The sequence below is a fragment of the Alosa alosa genome, chromosome 18 (assembly GCF_017589495.1).
Source record: "Alosa alosa isolate M-15738 ecotype Scorff River chromosome 18, AALO_Geno_1.1, whole genome shotgun sequence".
Taxonomy (NCBI): Eukaryota; Metazoa; Chordata; class Actinopteri; order Clupeiformes; family Clupeidae; genus Alosa; species Alosa alosa.
The window spans coordinates 16,675,578-16,700,664 of record NC_063206.1 but is presented as its reverse complement, the minus strand read 5'-3'; the positions used below and the strand labels follow the sequence as shown (position 1 = coordinate 16,700,664).

The following is a 25,087-nucleotide window of genomic DNA, read 5'->3' as shown; positions in this document are numbered from 1 at the left end:
TCAACTCAGGGTAGAAACAATTAAATAACCCAGCACTCAAATCAAAGATCTTTGGTAGAACTAGTCAAAATTTACACACATATTTAATAACTCCAATCCGAACGGCAAGAACACAAAAATGATGGAAAAAATATGAGGTACATTAAATCATATTTATTCATCAATTTATTTTGTTTGTACATCTTTGCATCACCTACACCATAGTAATAATCCCAGTGTAACTACCACTGCCTGAAACTCCAGTGGTTTATCTGTTTTTCCTTAGGTAGGACATCACCTACAAAACCAATATATTTTTTTACAATAAAAAAACAACCTACATTTAAAAACCAACCATGCTGATACCCCTGGATATACTTTGTTACCTCAGTGTTCATAGCATTTCTTGCAAACACAGAATTTTAAGCGGTCTTCAGTTCTTACTGCGGGAAAAAAAATTCATCCATCTTCATTTAATGATTTTAAATTGATAAAAAATAAGTGCAAATGCTGATGTTAAGCTTTTAAATCAACAGAAATTTGCTAAATAAGTTAAGAAAGGATTGGAACAGCAAAAGGAGAAACAACAGTGCTGCTCTGGTTACTTCCTGTAAGACCTACCAGAAGCCTTTTCTTTGTCTCAGTGAGCCTCAAACTTAATTAACCCGATGGAAATGTTACTGGTGATATGGAAGGTATTTTTCCGGTTAGCCACAGTGGCAGTTGTTATAACATGAAGCATCATGTCCATTTGGATGAAGACTTATCAACTGCCATATTGTTACTTATGCACACACACACACACACACACACACACACGTACGCACGCACACAGGCAGGCACACACACACACACACACACACACGGCTGCCTGCCTGGGGAGGGATGAGAGCACACAATCCGAAAAAAGTGGTGCTGTTTCATTAAGGCCAGTTTGGCTAGTTCACACCACCTCTGTTCCACTTCTCTCCTCTCCTTTCTTCTCTTGAGCGTTTCAGCCAGGCCTAGATAAAGCCTGAGTACTCCATTTCAGTAACACTCCTTCAGAACATTCTTCTTCTCCATCTATCCGTGTCCATGGTAACATAAGTCTAAAGTCTCTTCCTATTCGCTGTTTGTTAGCTTGGAAGAGACAGCAGGCCATTGTCATCAGCAGTATCCAGGATCTTGCAAATAACTGGGGACTCCACCTGATCAGTAAAAAACACAACATTGAAAACATATCAGTTCATTTGCATCAGTTCACCACTGCTGATATCACCAAGTGCTTTCTATAGCAACAAACAACATATTTCAGTAACCAGATCAGCTCCAGTAGTGTTTTTGCTCACCCCAAGTATGTATTGACAGGTGTTTGGCTCCAACAAGTACACCGTGACAGCGTGGGGAGATTCTGACTCTTTGCACCTGAAAGTGAGCCATAGATAACAGTCAGCAAACATTCTCTCACTCTCTCTCAAACACATGCACACCTGCACAAACAACCATTTGTGAAAATGGAACTCACTTAAGCTTTACAATGACCTGTCTTGGCTTCCCAGTCAGGTCACACACATCCCCATGCCCATAGAAGTGTGAGACGGCTCTAAAAGAGAAGACAATAAATATATACACATACACAGTCATCCTTCTTTTTTTAAATGTGTGTGTGGAAATGCTAAATGCAATCTCCCTATAACAGTAGATATTGCATTCAGCATCTTTACAGAGTGATTATGATCGCACTTATCAAACAACCGTAAGCAACCACCTCATCTCATAACTAACACCACATACATGCAAAGGAGAAGAAGGAAGAAAAGAAAATAGGGATGGCTCCAGGGGGGGCAAGAGGAGAAGTGCATACTTGACTTTCTGCAGGCCTTCTTCCTTCAGCAGATAGGAGCGTGCAGCATTCTTCTTTGCCCAGTCCAGATGTTCCTCAGGGTTCCAGTTCCCCACCACCACTGTGCTCTTGCCCTGCTCCTTGTCCTAAAAGACCACAGTACAATGGCGGTCATGCTCAAGAAACTATTCACTTTGAAGGGCCATCCAATACATTGACAAAAGACATGTGACGGATCTGCCCGGTGGTCAGGGCAATGAAGTGCTATCCTACTCCCAGTCATGTATTTGTGGGTAAGTTTCGTCAGAGTTTGCAGTTATGAGACGAGTAATCATTCAAGTGCATCAGAAAAATATGATAAGTGAACAATCAGTTAACATACTTTGAACATTACACTCAAAGATGCTTACCTCGTGATATTGATGGACATGTTTGCCATAACAGAACTCATACTTCCACCACCCAACGCCCTGGAGCAGAAAGGGGTACATTTCGATTTTCAGTTTTCAGTTTCAATTGTGTTCGACTACAGATTGAAGTATCTACTACACCAGTGTTCCACAAACTTTTTTCTCTTATGCTACACTATTGACTATAAGAAGATCTCAAGACACACCAATCACCATGATAATATTAAGCATACCAAAGCCACAACATAGGTTTGTTGTTGTTTATTGTGCCCTGCCCAACCCATAGCTCAAGCATGATTGGACACAACCATGTGTCCGTTGCTTCGTTTTAATTTTCTTTTTTTTCTGTTCAAAAAGGGGTGGGTCATCTTCATGGTCAGGCATCCTTTTTATGTATTTATACAGTTTTTGTCAGTGCCTTTCAACTATAATACAGCATGACGTAGTGGACAACAAGCTGTTAGTTGCATGAAAGTGTAACATTCCTTGACCAATATAGGCCTAAATGGTATCAATAATCAAGATTGTGTGAAATGTGCAAAATGAAATGATTATTAAAAATTACATATTATTTTTCTGTGGCACACATGTGCAGCCCTCATGGCACACAGTTTGGGAAACACTGTAGTAGAAGACTTACCCCATGCAAACAGTAGGAGCCACTAAGGAACTCCTTAATCAGCTGCTCATCCGTCAGCCGAGAGATGTGAGTGGTACCCACGGCCACCTGAGACTGCCCCCCGACAGCCATGGGCTTATGGGTCGATGTGTAGGCCTCCTCTCGGACAGGAGGCGCCTCCTGCTCAAACAAAAAATGGGTGAATGAATGAGAAATAGATTTCAGACTGAATAAATGACATACTCCTCTGTCCAGAACCCAACTTGAATATTTGTGAAATTATTAAGTCCACCTCAAACCACGTCTGCTAGTTCAGTATATATTTTGCCTACCAGTTGTTAATTTCAGAATATTGCCAGTTCTGAACTATTTTAAAGGACCAACATGGGGATACATGGGTAATTCAGTAGTGGAATACAACTATGGATCAAGGCACAGTAGGTGAAAATGTTACAACAAGAAACATTCCAATTGCCGAATCAACATTCAAGTACAAGTTCAACATTCAAAGTGAGGGAGAAACGGTTGGATGGACGCGTTGACCCAGGAGGCGTTCTCCACTCTCCCTCACCTCTTTCTCGGTGGTGGAGGAGCCAAAGGGGGGCTTGAGCAGGTCCTGCTGCTCCTGGTCCAGCTTGGAGAGGCGCTGTGGCCTGAGAGGCGAGCCGGACAGAGCCTGGCAGAAGATGGCGTTTACTGGTGAAGACTTGAACCTGGAGCACAGGGGCATACCAGCAGGTCAATGTAGACATACAGGACCCTAATTTAAATGCTGGGCAAAGCGCAGAGTAAGTCTATGAGTTTTCAATGATGACTCATGACATCAAATGGCGTGAGACGGCTTCTTGGTGGCAATGTAGTTACCTGTATTTGGGGTGTAAGCAGAGTAGAGGTGTGAGCACCACCACCTCATACTCGCAGGTGGTGACCTCAGCAATGGAGAGGATCTCGTGCTTGGCCTCGGGATGGCACACGTACAGGACAGTGGTGGAGCGCGGCTTGTTCTGCTTCAGCGAGCAGGGTGTCCCGTCAGACATCGCTACAGGGTAGTATGGTGTCAGCTGGCCCTCAATGTTCTTAGTGAGAACCTGTTGAGGTCACAGTAATTACATTCAGTGATTGGGGGAATAGGAGACTGACAGAGGAATTACACCACTGACGGGTGAGATGAGTGAAGTTGGCCCAGAAATAATGATTTCTTCGGCTGTTTCGCTACTACTTTTGCTGCATACTCACGGACCTCTTTATCTTTCGCAGATGACGATTCCCCACCTGTTTCAGATTCCGATTCTAAAAAATGTATAATAAATATTTCATTATCTTTCTCCTTGCTCAGTGTTTATTTCACTGAGTGACCACATAACAACTCAGGGAAAATTAGGTTTGAGCAGACATACAGTGTACTACACTTGCCTGTTAAAGGATCAGTGCTCTTCTTCAGCAGGTTTCCGAGGTAGTACTCCTGAACATTCGTCTTCTAGGCAAAACCAGAAAATGTTATTCTAAGGTAATCAAGCCACTTTCCCCTTCTTTTAGTCTCGTTTCCATTTCATTAAATTTTTTTTGTAACCAACTTCAATTTATGAGCACCATCCCACGCTAAAAGAAAGCAACTTGTTGTGAGCTGACCTGGCCTGTCTCCTTCTCTTCATGGTACTGTCTTACGTGTTTCCCATGGCACACCTCATATGTCCAGTATGACTCAAGCTGCGAAGCACACACAGTTAGCATTCATGTGCAGAGAGCAGATCTCTAAAGCATTGTGTAAAGTCTTTATATATATATATATATTTATTTATAAACAAATAAAAATTATATCTATCAAAATGATCAGTCTATCAGTCTCCACCCTTATTTGAAAATACAATTCAGTTATCTTGGAAGTGAGTGAAGCATGAGAGACTAGACAGTGTAGATAGAGTAGAAAAGAGGAACTATATTGACCCTGTATGAGCAGCTGCTCTGCTTGAATAACGGATCAAGAAGAGCATCCGGATTAGGGCCATTGTACTCCCTTTCGTCATTCTGAGGGAGAAACATTTCAGATTTTCAGATTTATTCATTTAGCAGACACTTTTAATCCAAAGTGATTTACATATGTCAATTATATTACCAGGGATTACATTGTACCCAGAACAACTTAAGGGGTTAAGTGCTTTGCTCTTCCACTTCAACAGTGGAAGCCGGGACCCTCAACTATTCAGACTACTGCATGCTAGCCCAGCTCCTTAACAACTACACTACCACTCCCAGAAAGAGTGTAATTTCAGTTTTTGACATTTAAAAAAAACTAGTTGAATGTGTTGTACATGTTTTAACGTTCAATTTTTTATGCAAGGAACACATGTCAACGCCTACACCAGTGGGACTTTCAATTACCTCATCTCCACCTGTTAACGAAGGCAGTAAACATTTGTATTTCTCCTTTTCCAACGTCGTCATAATAACAAAGTCATCCTCTTTGTAGAGAACCCCTGATGCAGGCTGTGAAACACAAGTAAGGTCAGTAAGGGTCCATACATACAGGGAGCATACAATCCCACACCAGAGTGCTTTATTAGCTTTATTTAACCTGAAACATCTTTAATCTACATCACACCATGGCCAACAGTCTATTAAAACAGCAACTTCACTGGGACAGCAGTGTTAGCCACTGTGTTTACGTTACATACCAAAGTCAGCTTCGAAATGATCGCTAATCTCACAACACTACGTTGGGTGGCTACAATTATATTTTCGTACCCCCTAACTTTTTATAAATTGGTTGGGATAGTTGTAAGGAAATTAAGTTACTTTAGATAAGTCCATGTCATCTGGCTAACAAGCTAACATTAGCTCGCTTCCAAGGATGTTTGTTGCTACTGTCAACCTGCTAGCAGCTAAGCATCCCAAATCGTTCACTCATTAATAACTGGTCGACAATTTATGATATCTGGACCTCCAACACAACATTACCAGGTTGACGTCTGCACCAGGCCAGTTGATTTTGAATGGGATTTCATCAGTAAATGAAGGGTAACCTCCTCCCCTGTTCGCCGAAACACTGAAACAAACCCCCAAGACCCGAACGACAAATACGAAAAACGGGTGATTTGAGTGCATCGCTCCGTATCCTATACGGTGCTGTGGTCACGTTACTATCCCCGCATGGAAGCACAATGCACGGTCAAAAACGCTGGATGCACTGCAACAGTTCAATATACACTAGACAGGCAGTCAGTCAGATAGGGTGGTTGGTGGTTGTGTGTATGTTCGGTGTCTGCAGATTATTTGACAACAGAAGTAGAAGGAAGTGAGTCGATAGGCTGCCACGTCCCTTTCCGGGAAGTTTCGATGAGCGTGAAAACGGCTATTAAGAGACACAATATAATGTCAAAATAAACCGGAAACTAGAAATCGTAATTTCCTTTCTCTATGCCCTTATTGTTTCTTTATTTCAAAAACAGCAGATAAGCCTGTCTATGAGATAAGCTCATATTTCCAAGGTGCATTGTGTGATAGCAATGATGACATTTGCTCCAGGCAATTATTTTCAAACGTGGAGGTAGGCTAGGCTAATTCATATGTTATCCTTCATACTTCACATATAAGCTCTGAACTTTCAAGAAATGTTTAAAGTCTCATGTTCACCTTGCACTTAGGCCTAATTAATGGTCTCAGAGAGCTATGTTTTTTGTTGTTGTTATTATGAAAACGTAAAAAAAAAATGAACTTGGTTCCAACACGCCATATCCACCATTTTAGTGAATTTTCATAAATCCTTTTTTCCCATTTTGTTTTCCAAGTAATTTCAGTAGAACTGTAATTAGATATTGTTATTTGATATAACTTTTTTTATTACCTGAAATACACAATTAAATAGCATAGACTTTTTTTATGTTTTTAAAAATGGAGTTATAGCCAGTGTTTCTCACATAATTGAATTCCATTTGTGGTGGTTGGTTTGCAGAATTAGCTTGAATACAACAGTTTTTAACAAATTAGCACAGTGTGGTTTTGATGCTAACCAGGTTTAAGCACAATTTAGTGCAACCTGGAAAATCATTGTGTGGTGGTCAATGTTGATATTGTGGTGGGCCGCCACAAATAAGTCAATGTATGGGAAACACTGATAGCGTTTTGGAACCAAACTCTTAAAATATTTTCATATATTTGATATTGTTGTCATTATTAGGCTACTGTTTTGCTTGATGTAGGCTTTTCGACATTATTTTAAACTATTTGGCCTATTACAATGTAATGTATAGGCTGTAGGCTAAGTTACTGTAGCCAAATATGTAAAAAAAACCTATTGTTCACAGTTTTGGGGAAAGTATTCTCTGTATTTTTAAAATACATAGGCCTACAGTATATATTGATACAAATTAGGCTACATACAAAAATGATAAGGCTACAAATTACAATATACTATTTTGCATTTCAAATATTTAAAAATATATAATATTTATAAATATATTACTGAATACATGCATGAAATACTGCCCAACCCTGCTAATAACAAAGAGGTCACACTGTGCCAGAGAACTGGCCATCTGAGCATTTGGAGAATAGGAAATAAATAATCACACACCTGATGATTGTGAAATATTATATACAAATCATGCAAAATATGCAACATGCTTCACTTGGGAGATTTTGCACACTGCACACTTTTGCATAGTAGCCTATTTAGCTGTGTGGAGAAAAAAATAGTTTGGGGTGAATGATATAAATTCATGTTTTAGACGCTGAATGTGAGTTGTATGCCTTCCTTAGTGGGGGATAGCGGGAATAGATTAGATTACTGTATGTGTCCAAAGCTCCCCTCATGGCTGAAGCGTGTTTATAAGAAATAATAAACCAAGCCAAAACATTTCTCAAACACATGTTCAACTTCAAAGTACTGTGTGGGTGACTCATCACTAAGGCAGGCATATTCTATATAAAACTGCATTCGGGGGTGGCTGGTCTCTTCTCATTAGAATTTCAGATAAATGTCTCTCTTTCCCCGATAGCCAGCTTGCTTGTGCAAAGGAGTCGCTGTGAGAGCTCACAGAGGAAAGTGTCAGACTACTGCTCAGACAGTTTAATGGGAAATGAGCTTGCTGGAATAGAGACAGCACTGGCTGGGAATGGACTGGCTCTGCAGAGAGGCAGCAGCTCTATACAGATAACAATTCAATTGGGTTGAGGGATTCAGTTGTTAGAGCGATGCTTGAATATGCACTCCGGTGTCTTCTGAACATGTCAGACATGAGTTTGGTTCATTGTTCATTGTCCATTTTGCTTAAGGCTAATACATTTTCTCTCTTTTCATAGCTGTTATGTTTACATTAATTGAGGTACATTTTGATAGCCTGGCCACTCCCACTTAGATATCCTTTCACAAAGTTTTTACAAGGTTTTACCAGGCTCTCATCAAGTCACATCTCATGTATTTCCATATAATAATGTTGAAGTAACATAAATGTCATCCATTGCAATCCTCCTTTTAGTTTCTCCTTCTCATTCAGCTTCAAGTGGAAGTCAATGCATTACGCGCACACACACACACACACACACAGTGGAAAAACTATGCTGTTTGGGGTAAGCTCAAAGTCAATATGATGTAAAGTAGCCTTTATGACCTTGTACTCGTGGCACTGGCTGGTTGCTGTGTGGTGAAAATGCATCCATCGCACTGCCCTGTCAACTGTCCTGTCCCTTATGATGAAGTTGGTTCTGTCAGAGGTAAACATGGCAAAATGACTGTAATAACATGTTTATATGTATGCCTTTCTTTCATAAAGAAATCAGTGGAGTGGCATTCCTTCCTGTGATGAAAATCTGAAAATGTAATTGTCAAACTGTTGGATCATGCATCGAAAATGGTTTATTTACTTATCAATTAATATTTAATTCTTCAGACACTGATGGTATGCACTCTCTCCCCTGTCTGCCAAAGGCATCTTGCCAGAGCTCTGTATCATTTATTAGAGGTATAGAGAGGAGACTTGCATTTGCATTCAAGACAACGGACAAACATGAAATTAAATGAAAACGCAGAGCAATAGTGGCCTTCCCCACGGTCTGTATCATTCTGATACCTTTGCACTGAATTAAACCATACAGCGCCTTTATAGTTTACTTAATGAACAGTACAGGATGGACCCGTAGTATGTGTCTGTCAAGTATATAGCTAGCCTACCAAAAAAACAAGATAGCTAAAAAGGTATAAAAGCCCAATTATCTTCTGAGACTGTGAGGAAAGGAAATTAGTTTAATCCTTTATGTCTCAGGGTTTATTCTTTACATCTGTGTTGATTTTACCAAATGATCTGTTCCATAATCCACACAAATAGTTACAATTGAATAGTAAACTGAAACAAGGACCATTTTCCTAAATATCACACATGATTATCCACAATTGAAAGATTGTTGGGTGGGTTGACTCCAATGGCCACTTGGTGGAGCTGTTGAGTTGGCAGAGAAGGATGGTTGGACTGAAGGGAGAGAGGGAACAGGTTACAAAGTAAAGTGTTGGCTTGACAAAAGGAAGGGGAATGGACAAACTGAACAAGAGGAAAGGGGACACAAAACAAAGGATAAAAACACATGCCAAATGGCAAGCGAGTCTTGATAAAAATAGATGAAATTTATCTCAAAAGAGATATTCTTGAACCGCTGTCTAATACTTGTGTCGGAACTCTGCCCAATTAATTATACTGTTAATTCTACGCACCAGTTTCTAATTTCTTCAGGTTGGGGCTTATTGGTAATCTAATAATTTCACTGGACCAACCAACCAATTATCATTGAACAAGTTTCATGTTAGTGTACCATATTCTGCATACAAAGTGCAGTCAGTAAGCCCACACAACTGGGCTGTAGATTGAGTTATATGTCAGGATATCTTATACTGGATGTTTCATTTTGTCTGCGTGCCGATGGAAATAACATCACATTTTCTCCACCTCCTCTCACATTAAAAGGGTGATCTGACAGAATTCATCCTCTTACATTATATCGTCTTCTTCTCATACCAAGTGCCTTTTTGTTGAGTGTTGTTTTGTTGTCTTGCATTTCTAGAGGTGCATTGCAATTATACTAAGATTTTGTTCATTGTTTCTATGGTAACTGTGCTGCATGATTTTATTGAGGGATGAGGTGATTCTTTAATTCTTTTCCCTTGATTCCATTTCCAAGGCCAGGATTTTTCCTTCATTTGTGTGATGAAGATAGTGGGCAGAAAACAGTAACATTTTCACTCTGCCCTCGGCATGTTGTGATTGCATCCAGTTAGAAATTATTTTGGAGTAGAGTGTGAGTCTCTGTGTGTTCATAAACATTCATGAAGCTCCACATAAATCTATTTGTCTCCCTCTTAATTTCTTTCTCTCTCTCCTCTCTCTCACCCAATCATACCATAGTAAAATTAACTGTTGAACACCTACAGTACATGACCAGGAAGATGTCAATCACAGTTATGAGAGGTTTTAAGTACATGTTCTTGCATAATATTATTTTGGCAGAACCATAGCTTAATGACCAGAGGCTATACAAAGAGTATATTTTGGATTGCTGTACACACACATTAGAGAACAGCACACATTACATGAGGCATAACAGATCACACTACATTTTCTGGGTCCTTGCACATGGTTGCATGCAAAAGACAATGCACCAAGAAAGCAACACTTAAATGAAAGGAAGATATGTCTTAGTAAAAGGATGTTAAACTAGCATAACACATAGTAAGATTTAACCTCTTTTTCTCTGATTTTCTTTAGTCAATGAAGCTGGACACCACTACTGATTCCTGGAAAGGGATCAAGATTTGCTCTGCAAAGAGCTTTACTTTTAATCAGATGCACTCTTGTGTTTTACGTCTTTTACTTATGGTCTTTTTTTTATTTTGTCCTTGTTTATTTACTATTTTCTACTATTATTTGCTTCCATTTATGTAAAGCACATTGAACTTCCCTGAGTATGAAATGCAATAAACTTGCTTTGCCTTGCCTTGCCAGTGTTGGTCAATAAGAAACTGTAGAAGAATTCAACCATAACAAATAATCAGCATGACATAAATGAGACCAAAGCCTGGATTACAAAAAAAAAAGTTTGCCAGGCGATTTGAATGTGCGGCTTTCTTGCATTCCCCACTGAGAGTATAATGAGAAGAGGGTTTGTTAAGTCTCTCGAGCTGTTCCATGAGTGGGAAGCTGATCCTAGCACTCTTTAGTCCAGCCTCCCCAAAGTGGCATCAGTTTTCTTAAACAAACAAAAAGCAAAGGTACAAGCTTGATACAAAGGGCTTTGATTATCAGTGGCACAGCAATGGGTGTGTTATCATAACTCTTTGAGAAGATAGAAGATTTAAATGTAAGTGTCGTGATTCATTGTAAATAAAGCCCAAATCATCAAATTATGAGGTATTGTTGCTGTGTTCCATGGTATTGGAAAACCACTAACAGATTAAAATATGACCATTACAAAAAGCTTGTAAAAATATTCCTAGTTGGATGGAGAGAGACATAGAGATAGAGCCGTACCGCTTGTACTAAGCCTCCAACTGTCACATAGCACTGAATGCTCTCTTGTCCATATTGAATCTGTTACATATGCCATTCTATTGCATCATGTACTGTAGCAGAACAACAGGAGCGACAGAAAGAAAATGGAAACGACATCTGACAAAAGTTCTATTCCAAATGGGGCACAATTGCACAGCACTGCTTCGCCTACATCCAGTTAAGACATCTAATTGAAATCATTATAATAAAACTGATTTTGTCGTTTAGACTTCAATGAGAATTTTATGTTAAAGCAACACCAAAGAACTTTCCCTCTGTCGCACGCACACTATTTGTTTATCCAGCACCGGCTTTGCCAATAACGATGTCCACAGACAAGGTAGAATATTTTGCATGACTTATAAAAGTACGATGTATTGCGACATTAGATGCAAGTCAAATTTGTAGTTCCTTATGTCTCATTCCATCGAGCTACAGATCCGCTACCCGAACTGGCAAACTTACATAGTGCGGTTATAGCCGATAGAGGGCCGCGAAGCGAATGCAGAATTGCCGTTCACCCTGTTACGAGTTGATGAACCACTGAAACGATTTTGGAAACATTATTTTAAGGTACAAAAAACTCTTTGGTGTTGCTTTAATTTAAGAGAAATATCTCAAGAAGTGTAACTTTTTTAAAGATGAAAAAATGCATTACCCATATGCCCTCTACAAGCCCTGCACAACAATGTTTCAACAAAATGTATATTGACAGATATCTAGATAGACAGATAGAAGGATGGATGGATAAATTAATCAAAAATTCCTTGTAGAGCCCCTGCAACTGATGCACACACTGTACATTCAATGGCCTCACACAAAATGTGAAACATACATTTTAAATAGTAGGTTTGTAATGATCAGACATTCAGGCTGGGGGCCTATATTTCAGTCTGTGTGTGTTTACCAGAGGCGGATTGTCCATTTAAGCCAGTAGTTACTAGAAAGAAACATAGAAATACACAAAAACAACACGTGTTGATTCACTGGCACATGCATGTCTTGAGATGTCAGCATGCTTTGGCAGTTTGGCATGCTTCTGGACACTGGGGGCATTTCAAATCACATTAACTGTGAACCTTCACATCATGAGATATTGGCACAAAATAGTTTTGGCTGCTAAACTTTCATTGGCCGTTGGTGGCCTTTTTGTTGATTGGGGAAATTAATCTTTACAACATGTGAGCAAATGTGGCCAGGTGTAAGCATATCAAATTCCAAATTCATAGCTGAAGTGGTTCTTGAGATATATAAATATGCAGAGCCATATCTATACAGCTCTATACATATGTAAATTGTAGCGCCCCCTATAGATGAAATCTCATGACGTGTGTCCAGAGGTTGTCATACACAATCCTACCTGTCAAATTTCTTGCCACAAGGTAATGCCGAAATGAAGTGCCCTATTTTTTTGCAATGTGGCACTACACCACGAATGTTATGAGTTTGAATCCAACATGCCCCGCCAATTTCGTGAATCAGAGGGCTGTGACATGAACCCTTTGCGAAGTATAGCGTGGCAAGCGGCAAGTACGCAAGAGTGGATCTTCGTTGCGCTTGCTCAGCGGCGGACATTTGTGTATTGCATAACCGTGGGAACGATGGGTGTCAGGGTTCAGCAGAGCTGCTGCCGCGAGGTCTTGAGGTTCAGCCGAGACATTGCTGCATGGTCTTGGGGCTCAGCGGAGCAGTCATTAGATGGGTCCTGAACCTTGGCGGAGCGGTTCCTAAATGGTCCTATGGGCTCGGCGGAGCTGCTTCTGCATGGGTCCTGGGGCTCGATGGAGCCGTCGTTGCCTGGGTCTTGTGGCTCGGTGGAGCCGTCGTTGCCTGGGTCATGGGGCTCGGTGTATTTGCTGCGTGGTTCTTGGGGCTGAGCGAAGCCGTCGTTGCATGGTTCTTGAGGCTCAGCGAAGCAGTCGTTGCGTGGGTCCTGGAGCTCGATGTAGCTTTTGCTGCATGGGTCTCGGGGCTCAGCGAAGCCGTTGTAGCAGGGTTGCAGGAGCTCAGTGGAGCAGTTGCTGCGTGGTTCTTGGAGCTCAGCGAAGCCATCGTTGCATGGGTCAGAGTAGTTGTTGCTGCATGGTTTGCGAGCACCGCAGCGTGTGACGTATGGATAAGGAGGCCGGCTTAAATACCCTGGCGGCGGAAGACGGGTGAGTTAATTGCTGTCAATCATCCCTAAGGGCTCCTCCCGAACTTTGTTTAGAAAACATCATTTATACAAGAGAAAACTGCTTCTGTTTTACCCAGCTTGGTTTTTGGGGGATGCAGTGTGGGGGAAAGTGGCCTCCGGGAACCAAAAGCTTCTATTCTTTATCAGACCAGTGGGGCTACATGGCCATTAAGTTTCATGTGCCTGACCATCGACCGAAACTTGCTGGGGAAAAAAGCAAAAAACAAAAAAGCCTGACAAAACCTGCGACTGCACTGCGTTAGGTAGGCCTAACCTCTAGGTAAGCTTTCTCACTGACTTTAATTAGACCTGCTGGTAGAGCTGCTTTTAACTGACCCATTCCCTTCACATGTCTTGGAATGTGTGAAAGTATGTGCACTATCAGCCAATTAACGCTGGATTTTTTTTTCCTTTTCATAATGGATACTACTTGTGTCAAATGGAGGAAGAGAATAAAAGCAAGAAAGAGAAAGACTGTGGAACAAACTGCCACTTTTGCATTTCTGTTGAGTATGGTGTTCAGCATGGTTGGTGGAGGTAGTCTTAATCAGGTTACTCTTTCACTTCTGTCTCTCTTCACATAGTTACAGTTGAAATGAAAGTTGACTGGTATTTACCAAACACTTTTTATCCAAAGCAACACAGACTCACAACGATGGGTTCGGAAATTGAACCCAGGCCGACCAATTGTCAGGTGACGGCATTAGCCCTGTTATTTTAGTCAACACTAAACAATATCTACGTCAACAAAAAAGCTAAAGCTGAAACCTGGTGCTCTTGCCGGAACTGGTCCAATTAGAGATCACAGACATGCTAAGAGAATTCAGCGAGAAAATAAAAGAACACTCAGACGATCCGCTCTTCTGCATGGGTGAAGTGAGGAGTCGCCATGGCGCTTCTCCTCCTGAAATGAAACAAAACTGCAACTAATTAAAATCAACATGGATCTGGGCTCTCTGTGTCTGACCGTGCATGACTGCTAATTAGAAATGTATCAAATTAGAGGTATATAATGATGCGAGATTCAAGGAGCATCACTGGAGTGCAGTGACACAGTGCGGCTCCAGGTTTTGGATGGATACCCAAAGTAAGAATAACTCCCCATGCACTCCCTCCTTTAATTCAAAACCACAGTAAATATCCTTATGTGTTGTAAAGGAGAGATGATTCAAATTGAGTTGTTTTTTTTATTATTATTATAAAATGCAGCTTGCGTGTGATTAATGAGATCGACCAAAATTGCCTCTTGATTATTATGAAAGTTTTTTGTGGGACAGATGTTCCAGAAGTGCTGTTGCAGCTGATCTACCAGCAGAGGAATATGCACCAGATGGAGGAGGCTGGTTTCCGTGAGATCTCTGAATTCACTCTGGGGAGAGTTAGAGTGGATGAATTGGACCACGGACTCCACGAGCCAGTTCCATACAAATGTGCGTATTGAAAAATGAACAATCAACAAGCCAAAATTAGGATTTTATTGGAAAAGCCATAGCTAAAGGCCTTTGATGTAAATAGTGTGAGAGGTGCGATGATGCCTTAAGGCCATTGGGAGCATGATGCAATGTCACACATCCTGCAAAGAAAACCTTCATCATAGCTGTGGAAACTCAGAGGTGAAAACTGCCCACCCAAAATGATCCTTCCATGACATTTCTTACCCTTGTTAGGTTGTCTGAAGCATGTGAGTAATGTCTGATGCATGTATTTAATATCTTACCAATCGATTCCAATACAGTTGTATTACTTGCAATGAGTGTAGTACTCCATGTTAATAGCCTAGAAATCTAGACGCACCCTAGCGGCAGCAAATTACATTTGCTTCCAGGGCTAGTCTAGCAACTCTCCGTTGGCTTGTGAGCTCAAAAATTTAACTTCTATCAGGCCAATCAAATCGTGTATAGAGTCGTTAGACGGGCTTAACATAATGATTGATGGCAGAGTTGCAACGGTTTGGCTTGAATTCCCTGCTACTTGAAAACAAAGGAGATGGATGTTGCTGTTGGCCAACAGTGTGACCACGAAGTTAAGCTTGTTTTAAGATGGCAAAAGTTTGAACTAGCCAACTAGCTCCGCTGGTGGGAAAACGCATGGGACTCAGCGCTGTCCTATTGTGTGCAGAGGGAATTTGAAAGACAACCGATTATCCCGCCCTTCGGACTGAGCACTGCGAACGGTGAGTGCCCAGACCCTACATTTTAATGTGAGTCTGGCTCGTCAGGCTACCATGTTAAGGCAATCAGAAAATAATGTTTTCATTGCAGCCTCTCATTTGGAATATTGTCTTAATTGGGTTAATATTGGAACATTAATGTCCATAATAAACATACTCAGTGTTAGCAACAAATCAGCAAGTTTCAAAGTATGACCAGCATTGACAAGTTAAGTGGCTCAACACACAATTGAAAATAAGTTTAAATGGAATGCTTATCTATTCTATTATAATAAAATCTATACTGCAAATGAAAACATGATATAGCCCAACATGTCCTCTGGTTACCATATTCTGGATGTACATCTTTCACATACATGTCCTCTGCTTACCATATATGTTATGCATGTACACCTTTCACACACGTCATCTGCTTACCATATATGTTCTTCATGTACACCTTTCACACATGTACAGGTTTCATTACAAATGTAGAGCAGTAGTGGTAGTGTGCACATCCCCACCGGTGAGGTGCAGGACAAAAGGGGACACAACTTAAAAATAATGAGGTGCCCACACTCTGCTATTACTCCCATACGGTTATTGTGCTGCAACGTTTCGGCCCTGCTGGGTCTTCCTCAGGCAAATGGCATTCAACAGTGGCTCAAGCATAATGTAGAGCACAGAGTCAGACTGCATCAGCTGAGCTCATTCAAACTAATTACCAAGGCATTGATGGGCCTAAGTACCACCTTTACCATAGTGATAAAATAACATATACACAATATACACTCAGAAAATGGAAAAATGGCCAACACCCTAACTTACGAAATAACATTATGTGCTACATAATCTCACATTGACACTATTTGTCACATTAGACCAATCCCACACACTATATCATAAGAAAAGACATTATAGAAAAGGCTTTATATCAAATTCTTCATTTAAACCGTTTGGAGACACTGTGTTGAGGTAATAAATCCAAAAAGTTTCTCTCTGAAGAAGCCTTTTATCAAGATTGGCCCCTCTTGGAGGGTTCTTTCACATTCCACCCCAACATATCTCACTATGCATGTCCCCCGTTCGTCCCCGCGCACAATGATTAGTGAACATAGGAGCAGCATTAGAACGGGGAACGAGCGCAGTCCCATAGCTGCCCACTTTAAGTGAGCTGGTCACAATGTTAGCGCATTGAGATATGTTAAGATATGTGTACCAACTCATACACATCCACACAATAGACATTTAATGCATTATACATGTCAGGATATATAATGCATCAGTTATCCCAATCACACAAGGACACACACACCCACAGTAATGCGTGCACGCACACACACACACACACACACACACACACAATCTGAGTAGGACTGCACACATTCAGCTCTGTGTGAAGGGATGTCCCCTCTGTGACAGCCCTGTCCTTGCGTGGCACTCGTGTCAGATCACATTAGAACCCAAGATCCCTTAACTTCTCAACTCCCCAGGGGGATGAACAGGCATATTCCACCTTGCCCAAACACCCCCCACCCCACCCCTCATTCATCCACAACTAACTCATAAATCTACATGCACCAACCAGTAGAATGATATCATGGACCCCGACCTTCCTCCATCATCTCTACTCACCTCAATAAATATACTGCTGAGCCATCCACCCCTTCTCCTGTCTCCTCTGCCCCCAGATGACCCACAGGCCACTGCTTTGAGAAGACCTCTGTGTGTGTGTGTGTGTGTGTGTGTGTGTGTGTGTGTGTGTGTGTATGCTTCTGAATGTGCATTCCTCTTTTACTATTGGATTTTTTTTCATCAAGACAGCATTTTGGAGCATGAGATCATGAAGAGAATGAATTCAACACAGGTTCTTATCGGGGTTGAATACCCCATAATACAGTGAGGGAAAAACAGGAAGTATAATGACATTTCCACGTCTACAGACACAGTGTTTGATGGATTACTCAAGGCTGTCTCTCCGTCTGTCTGGAGCATCGCATGGGGAGAGAGAGGGGAGGAATACCAGTCGGAATTGCTTTTGGTATCTGTAAAAGGACTTCTCAGAAGACACACACACAAAAACTCAAACTTAGGGTGAATATTTTTCTCATAGCCAAATGGTTATTGCCTGGCATGGGTTGCTTATTTGTTGCTTGTCGTTTATTGCATTTTTACTTGTCATGTACTACCATTTATGTGATTAAATATATGTGGCTGCCCACAGTTATCTTTCATTTAATCACCTCCACAATTCAAGTACATCCAGATTCCTATGTGGAGAGTGAACCTAGCCTGGTTCTACCATACATACCCTCGTATATTTCATCAAGGCTGGCAGAAGGCAATCCTGCACCCTGGGCGAAATAGGAATATGTCGCCCCCATGTTCATAGACTGTGTGCCACTTTCGACTGTGTGCTACCTTCGCAGAAGCCCCAGGCTGCAGCGTGCAGATTGGGGCTGGTTTCAATGTGGGGGAGCTCAACATTGCTACTTTCCAGCACTACTGGACCGCAAGGAAAGATAAAAAAAATGTTGCGGGACAATTGCGACCAGGCCTCACGGAAAAAATGGTAGCCTACAATTAAGCAATTAGGCTTTTCACGTAACATAAACATATTATTATTACAGGCTATTATACAGAAATCGGACTACCTATTTAATATGATGCCATCTGTTAGGTGTGCATTTTAACGTGACATTAGGAACGCATTTCAAGTGTCGCTGTCTCATATCACCCCGCGATAGGACCATCTTATTGCGGGGAAACGAGCTCATTGCACGACCTGATTTACCTTATTACATTGTCGTCCCTCTGCTACGTTCCACTGCTAGCAACCTGTCGATTCAGGCTGAAGATCAGCACCCATACTTGGGAGAAAAGTTTTTCAACCTGTGCACTTTTCTGTATTCTGCAGCACTATGCTTTGAACGTCTCATTCATTACATTCATTCATTTAACCGATATCATTACTGGCGGGGCCCAGAATTGTTGTCTGTCATAGGGCCCAAATATTCTAGAAGCGCCTCTGGTCTGGTTTATGGCATATGTCAGCTTACTGTATTAGCATTGTATTGCATGTGTTGCCTCACAGTAAACATTATTTGAAATACAAATCAACAAACAATGTGTGGTGTATGATCATGCATAATGTCTCTCTATAAAACACTGAATTCAATAATTTCACAAGTAAAGCAAGACGTTCATTCAGACAAGTCATTAAGTCCCAAACAAAAGACACAGACAAGACAAAAAGTGAAGGGAGACAAAAGAAACAAAACCATTTTCAACCGTCCTTGGAATGTCAACTGGAAACATTATTGAAAGGGTCATGTTTTGTCAGAAGCAGTGAAATTTAATTAAAAACGAACTGCTCTCAGCCAGTAACATTCATTGCAACCTCACCTCAGATTCAACTCCAGCTTAGCCCAATCTAACCCCTGAAAACTTTCTTCCCCACATCCTCTCGGGCTGTGAAACTTAATCAATCAAATGGACTTTGCTCGGGGGCCCCTGAGTTCCGCTGGCCCTGCCTGAGAAGGAAGAGGGTTAAGAGGAGAGTCCGGCAACGATCCCCGGGGTGGACGCGACAGATCTGTTAGCCTGACGGCCTGTTGGCCCTGCAGATGTCACCCGGCTATTATCCTGGAGCGGCCATCTGCCAGCCGGTCCTGGTGGGCGCGGCCACTTTGCCTAGCGGGCTCCGTCTGAGTGACAGGATCCATGCTGCTTGCCGCTCCCAAGCCGTCCTTCCCCCTCCACCTGGCCTGACCACGCACTGATGGTGGATGTTGAGGTACACAGGCAAAGGTAAGAGGAGGATGTGAGTGTGTGCGAATCAGTGAATTAAGTGGGTCCGTGTACACACACACACACACACAATTACATTACATTAAATTTTTAGCCAAAGCGACTTACATATGTCAACTATATTACAAGGGATTGCATTGTCCCCAGAGCAACTTGGGGTTAAGTGCCTTGCTCAAGGGCACAACGGTGGAAGCCGGGACAACTTTCAGGCTACTGCACGCTAGCCCAGTTCCTTAACCGCTACACTACCACCGCCCCACATAGTCATACATAGTTATTTCTAACACATACATACACACACACACACACACACACACACACACACACACATACATAGTCATACATAGTTATTTCTAACACATACATACACACACACACACACACACACACACACACACACACACACACACACACACACAGTCATACATAGTTTAGTTATTTCTAACACACACACACACACATACACACACACACACATACACACACACTTATCTGTGCTCTTACTGTAATCCACCTTTGCTGGACTCACTGAACTGTCTGCCTTCTCTGCACTGGTTCTATGGGGAAACAGAGTAGGCTATTGCCAAGCTGACCTCAGACCAGCCAGCTGAGGGATACAGGGATACAGAAGCCTCAACTCAGTCTCAGCTTGAAAGGTGAGGGAAAGGTAAGCTCTCAGTGGTTTATATCTTGATGTGTCTGGTTACCTTTGCATTTGGTTTGCATGAATCTAGTGACCCTGACACTGGAAATGTAAACAAATAAAAAATGCATGACACAACAATACATGCAGAGAACATACTGATTTTTTGAGGAAGTCTTATTCATCAAAGTTGTATATATTTTTGAAAATATCTTAACTGAAATACTGATTTATTAACTGAAAGTTAAACTTTTGATAACTCCCACTGTCGTTTAGAGTTAATTCTCCTACGGTTGTCATCAGAAATATATTGTGATTATATATATTCTCATTTGTAATTTACATTTGAGACCCCTGAAACTGACGAACCAAGGAGCAATGTTGGGCGCGCACACCAGGACCAGCTACAGCACCTCACCGACTCAGTTGGACAACTCCTTGACTCTGTGCAACATCTGGAGAATCGTCTGCCAGGACCCTCACCAGCCCCGACACGAGCTGCTCCGCCTGGGCCACAGCGAGACCTCCAGACACCAGGCCATGAACCCAAGATCCCTGCACCTCAACGCTATGATGGTCGCTCTGGTGGGTGCAAGCCATTTCTGACCCAGTGCTCACTGATATTCCAGCTCCAGCCCTATTCCTTTGCCACAGAGGCCTCCAGGGTCGCCTATATAATTACCTTACTGTCTGATAGAGCCCTACAGTGGGCCACAGCCTTAGTGGAGAAGGAATCCCCAATTATCGAAAGTCTAGATGTGTTCACCCATAATCTCAGTCAAGTCTTCGACCATCCCGTAAGTGGGCGTGAGGCTGCCAGACGACTCCTAGACCTACGTCAGGGACCACAGACGGTGGTTGACTATGCCATTCAATTCAGGACCCTAGCAGAGGAGACTGGATGGGAAGAGGAGGCCATGATCTCAACCTTTTACCATGGACTGGCAGAGGAGATCAAGGATGAGCTGTCTACTCGAGACTGGGGCTATGGCCTGGAGGCACTTATCACCCTGGCCATCCGTATTGACAAATGCCGCCTGGAACGCCTAAGAGAACGAGGTGGCAAAAGTCTGGCATCCAGTGGCCTGTATCCACCAATCCTGTCACCCGCAGTTCCCCAGACACCTCCGGAAACACCACTGACCGCAGAGGAGCCTATGCAACTGGGAAGAACTCGTCTGTCTCAGCAGGAACGTCAGAGACGTTGGCGAGAGGGAAGATGCCTCTATTGTGGGGCTGCCGACCACCTCCATCTCCAATGCCCAGAGCTGCAGGGAAAAGCCAGAGCTCCTCAGGGAACTGGGAAGTCCTGAAGAGCGGAGCCATACTCCTGTCCAGGTCAGTGTCTGGGTTGCATTTACATGTGATACTAAGATGGGGGGGATTCTCAGACCAAACAAGCTTCAATTACTGCCCTTGTTGATTCTTGAGCTGCAGAGAACTTTTTAGACTTGTCGTGGGCCTTGAAATTGCAATTACCTATAGAGTTAAACCCATCTCCACGTTTGGTGCAGGCTATTGACGGAAAACCTATTGGCACTGGTAGATTAACCTACCGTACTAAACCAGTTCAGCTATGTATTGGGGACCATTGGGAGACTATCCAGTTTCAGTTACTTGACTCACCAATGGATCCTATGATTCTGGGCTATCCCTGGTTGTGTACACATGAACCTCAGTTCTCTTGGTCCACAGGCTCTTTAACTCTCTGGGGTCCTAATTGTGTCTCATCTTGTGTCGAAGCTCAGAAGGTGTGTTATGCTCAAATAGAGGAAGCCCGTGTCCAATCAGCTCCAGAATAGTGTGGACCCCAGACCCTGTTTAGAGATACCTGGATTACCAGAGCAATACAGAGATCTGTCTATGGTTTTCAGCAAGGCCAAAGCCTCAGTGCTGCCATCACATCATCCCTATGATTGTGCTATTGATCTACTTCCCGGCACTATGCCACCTAGGGGCAGACTATATTCCCTCACTCCCCCGGAGAAGCTGGGCATGGAGGAGTACATTAGGGATGCACTTAAGACTGGCTTTATCAGGCCATCTAGGTCTCCTGCAGGGGCAAGTTTCTTTTTCGTAGGAAAGAAGGACGGTGGACTCCTTCCCTGCATAGACTACAGAGGCCTTAACAAGATTACCATCAAGGATCGGTATCCTCTTCCCTTGATGTCGTCTGCTTTTGAACAACTGCGTGACGCTACCATCTTCACTAAACTGGACCTGCGTAGTGCCTACAACCTGGTGCGTATAAGGGAAGGGGATGAATGGAATGACCGCATTCATCACCTCTAGTGGCCACTACGAATACCTGGTGATGCCCTTTGGATTGGCCAACAGTCCCGCTGTTTTTCAAGCATTTATAAACGATGTTTACGAGACATATTGAACCAATTTGTGTTTGTTTATCTGGACGATATCCTAATTTTTTCCCGTTCCCAGAATCTCCATGTCCGACACGTCCGAGAGGTCCTGAAGAGACTGTACAAAAATGGCCTGTTTGTGAAGAGGGAGAAATGTGAATTCCATGTCACCCAGGCCGCCTTCCTGGGGTTTGTCATATCTCAGGAGGGTGTTCACATGGATCCCACTAAAGTGCAAGTCATTTTCGACTGGGCCCAACCAGCAACCCTAAAGCAGGTGCAGCGTTTTCTGGGCTTCGCTAACTTTTATCGCCGCTTTATTAGGAGCTTCAGTTCGGTGGCGGCGCCACTCACTGCACTTACCAAGGGGTCCCCAGCGAGGATCAAATGGACGGCAGAGGCACAGACAGCAAAGAAGACTTTGTGACTGACCGTTAAAGAAGCCCACTTTGTGACTGCTCCGATTCTCGGTGTCAATGGAAGGCCACTGGTTGGAGGGGAGCTACTGGCTGTCAGCGGAACACCCCTTTCAGGTCTGCACAGACCACAAGAACCTGTCCTATATCCAAGAGGCAAAACGACTGAACCCAAAGCAAGCAAGGTGGGCACTATTCTTTAGCCGTTTTAACTTTGTGCTCTCTTACAGGCCTGGGTCAAAGAACACAAAAGCGGATGCCCTCTCCCGGCAATTTGACCTCTCTGAAAGGGATCGAACGCCAGAGCCCATCCTTCCAGCCTCCTGCATCGTGGCGCCAGTACAGTTTGCCATTGAGGACAGGGTCCGCCAGGCCCTCGAATCTGAGACTTGTCGTCCAGAGGCCCCAGAGGGCTGTCTCTTTGTGCCAGGTTCAACCAGGTCACAGGTCTTACAATGGGGCCATTCCACGCGTTTGACAGGCCATGCAGGCGTGCAGCGCACCTTTGAATTTGTTTTCGGCGAAGGTTCTGGTGGCCTAGGATGCGAGGGGATGTCAAGTCCTTTGTGAATGCATGCGCGGTCTGTGCACAACACAAGCCCAGTATCCAACGACCTGCAGGTCTTCTACTGCCACTGCCCATTCCACGGCGACCATGGTCCCATGTCTCCATGGATTTTGTAACAGGCCTGCCAACCTCCAGGGGAAATAAGGTAATCCTTGTAGTAGTTGACCGATTCTCAAAGGTGGCGCATTTCATAGCTCTTCCCAAGCTGCCATCTGCTTGTGAGACTGCCGACCTCATCCTGCAGCATGTGGTGAAGATGCATGGCGTTCCTTCGGACATCGTCTCGGACCATGGGCCTCAGTTTGCAGCTCGATTTTGGAAGGCCTTCTGGTCTCTCTTTGATGCCTCTGTCAGCCTCTCTTCGGGGTTTCATCCACAATCGAATGGCCAAACTGAGCGTGTGAATCAGGATCTTGAAAAGTACTTAAGATGTTTTGTGTCCTCTTACCCAGACAGATGGAGCTCATTTCTGATGTGGGCAGAGCTGTCATACAACACTCTTCAGCGGTCGTCCACTGGTATGTCTCCATTTGAATATAAATTTGGCTTTAAACCTCCTCTGTTACCCAGTCAGCAGGTTTCTGCGGCGGTCCCATCTGCTGAGGTATTCGTGTCCCGCTGCAGTAGAGTCTGGAAACGGGCTCGCATTGCCTTAAGCCAGTCGACATCTCGCCACCAGAGGCAGGCCAATCGACAAAGGCGACCTGTTCGGCTTTTTAGACCTGGTCAATGAGTATGGTTGTCTGCCAAAGACCTCCCATTGAAAGTAGATTCTCGGAAGCTGGCTCCGCGTTATATTGGACCATTCCGCATCATTCAGAGAGTGAATCCATTCACGTACCGGCTGCAGCTCCCAAGATCCATGAAGGTGAATCCAGTGTTTCATGTATCCTTACTGAAGCCAGTGCTTACCTCCCCTCTGTCTCCCCCCGTGTGTTCCCCCCTTCCCCCCTGTTGGACTCTAGACGTGTTGGACGTGGGACTGCAATACCTTGTCGTCTGGGAAGGCTATGGCCCAGAAGAGAGGAGTTGGGTCCCATCCCGACATGTCCTGCATCAAGGCCTTATTGACGAATTTCATCAGTCGACCAGATCGCCCTGGGCCGCCGGGAGTCGGCCGTAGAGGAGGGGGTCCTGTCACGAGGCTTGCCAACCAGCAGATGGCGACTGAGAGCTCTTCCAGGGGGACCAAGAGGAAGTAACCTGAAGATGCCCATATTTGGTCCTTCCTGCCCCAGAGAATCACCTGGAACTGATCACTGGAGTGATTGTGTTTGTGTTCATGTTTCTCACCTGTGTTTAGTCGTTAACCTTTATTAGTTGGAGTACTTAAGTACCTCTGTTAACAGTGCCTCTTGCTGAGTCTTGAATGTTTATTCTTGAGAATGTGGTTCTCTGTCATTTCTAAGTTTTCAAATAAAAGCCTTGGACCTCCCTCGACTGTTCTTTGACTCTGCATTTTGGGGTTTTTCTGGTAGACCATCAGCTTCGGCTACAGTGAATATAGCCTCTGGTGGTCGAACTCTCAATCTGCCGTGACAAATTTCGTCCACAAAAGTATTGTGTTTGTTACAGAAGGCATTCCGTCCACGCAATAGTAA

At 43.2% G+C, this 25,087-nt stretch overlaps 1 protein-coding gene across 2 annotated transcripts; it reads right to left on the bottom strand.

Moving 5' to 3' along the window:
• Nucleotides 1-133: 133 nt before the first annotated feature.
• erlec1 (endoplasmic reticulum lectin 1) lies at nucleotides 134-6,124 on the bottom strand. 2 transcript variants are annotated; one of them, XM_048270239.1, is made up of 14 exons: nucleotides 5,789-6,124; nucleotides 5,213-5,317; nucleotides 4,778-4,858; nucleotides 4,463-4,540; nucleotides 4,247-4,310; nucleotides 4,074-4,123; nucleotides 3,698-3,921; nucleotides 3,405-3,546; nucleotides 2,855-3,013; nucleotides 2,215-2,274; nucleotides 1,826-1,950; nucleotides 1,487-1,564; nucleotides 1,311-1,386; nucleotides 134-1,169 (listed from the first exon to the last, which is right to left on the bottom strand). In XM_048270239.1, the coding sequence occupies exons 1-14, from the start codon at nucleotides 5,933-5,935 to the stop codon at nucleotides 1,098-1,100; spliced, it is 1,461 nt and encodes a 486-aa protein (XP_048126196.1). In that variant the 5' UTR covers nucleotides 5,936-6,124; the 3' UTR covers nucleotides 134-1,097. The 2 variants fall into 2 exon arrangements, with proteins under 2 accessions (XP_048126196.1, XP_048126197.1); XM_048270240.1 differs by having other exon boundaries at nucleotides 4,247-4,307.
• Between the last annotated feature and the right edge of the window lie 18,963 nt (nucleotides 6,125-25,087).

Bases quoted from the DNA above. Each gene is read 5' to 3' on its own strand.
- erlec1 (XM_048270239.1), bottom strand. From the start codon at position 5,935: ATGCACTCAAATCACCCGTTTTTCGTATTTGTCGTTCGGGTCTTGGGG. The intron at 5,318-5,788 runs GTAATGTTGTGT...TGTGTTTCACAG, and splicing joins CTGGTGCAGACGTCAACCTG to CCTGCATCAGGGGTTCTCTA. The intron at 4,311-4,462 runs GTCAGCTCACAA...GGTTTTGCCTAG, and splicing joins AAGAGAAGGAGACAGGCCAG to AAGACGAATGTTCAGGAGTA.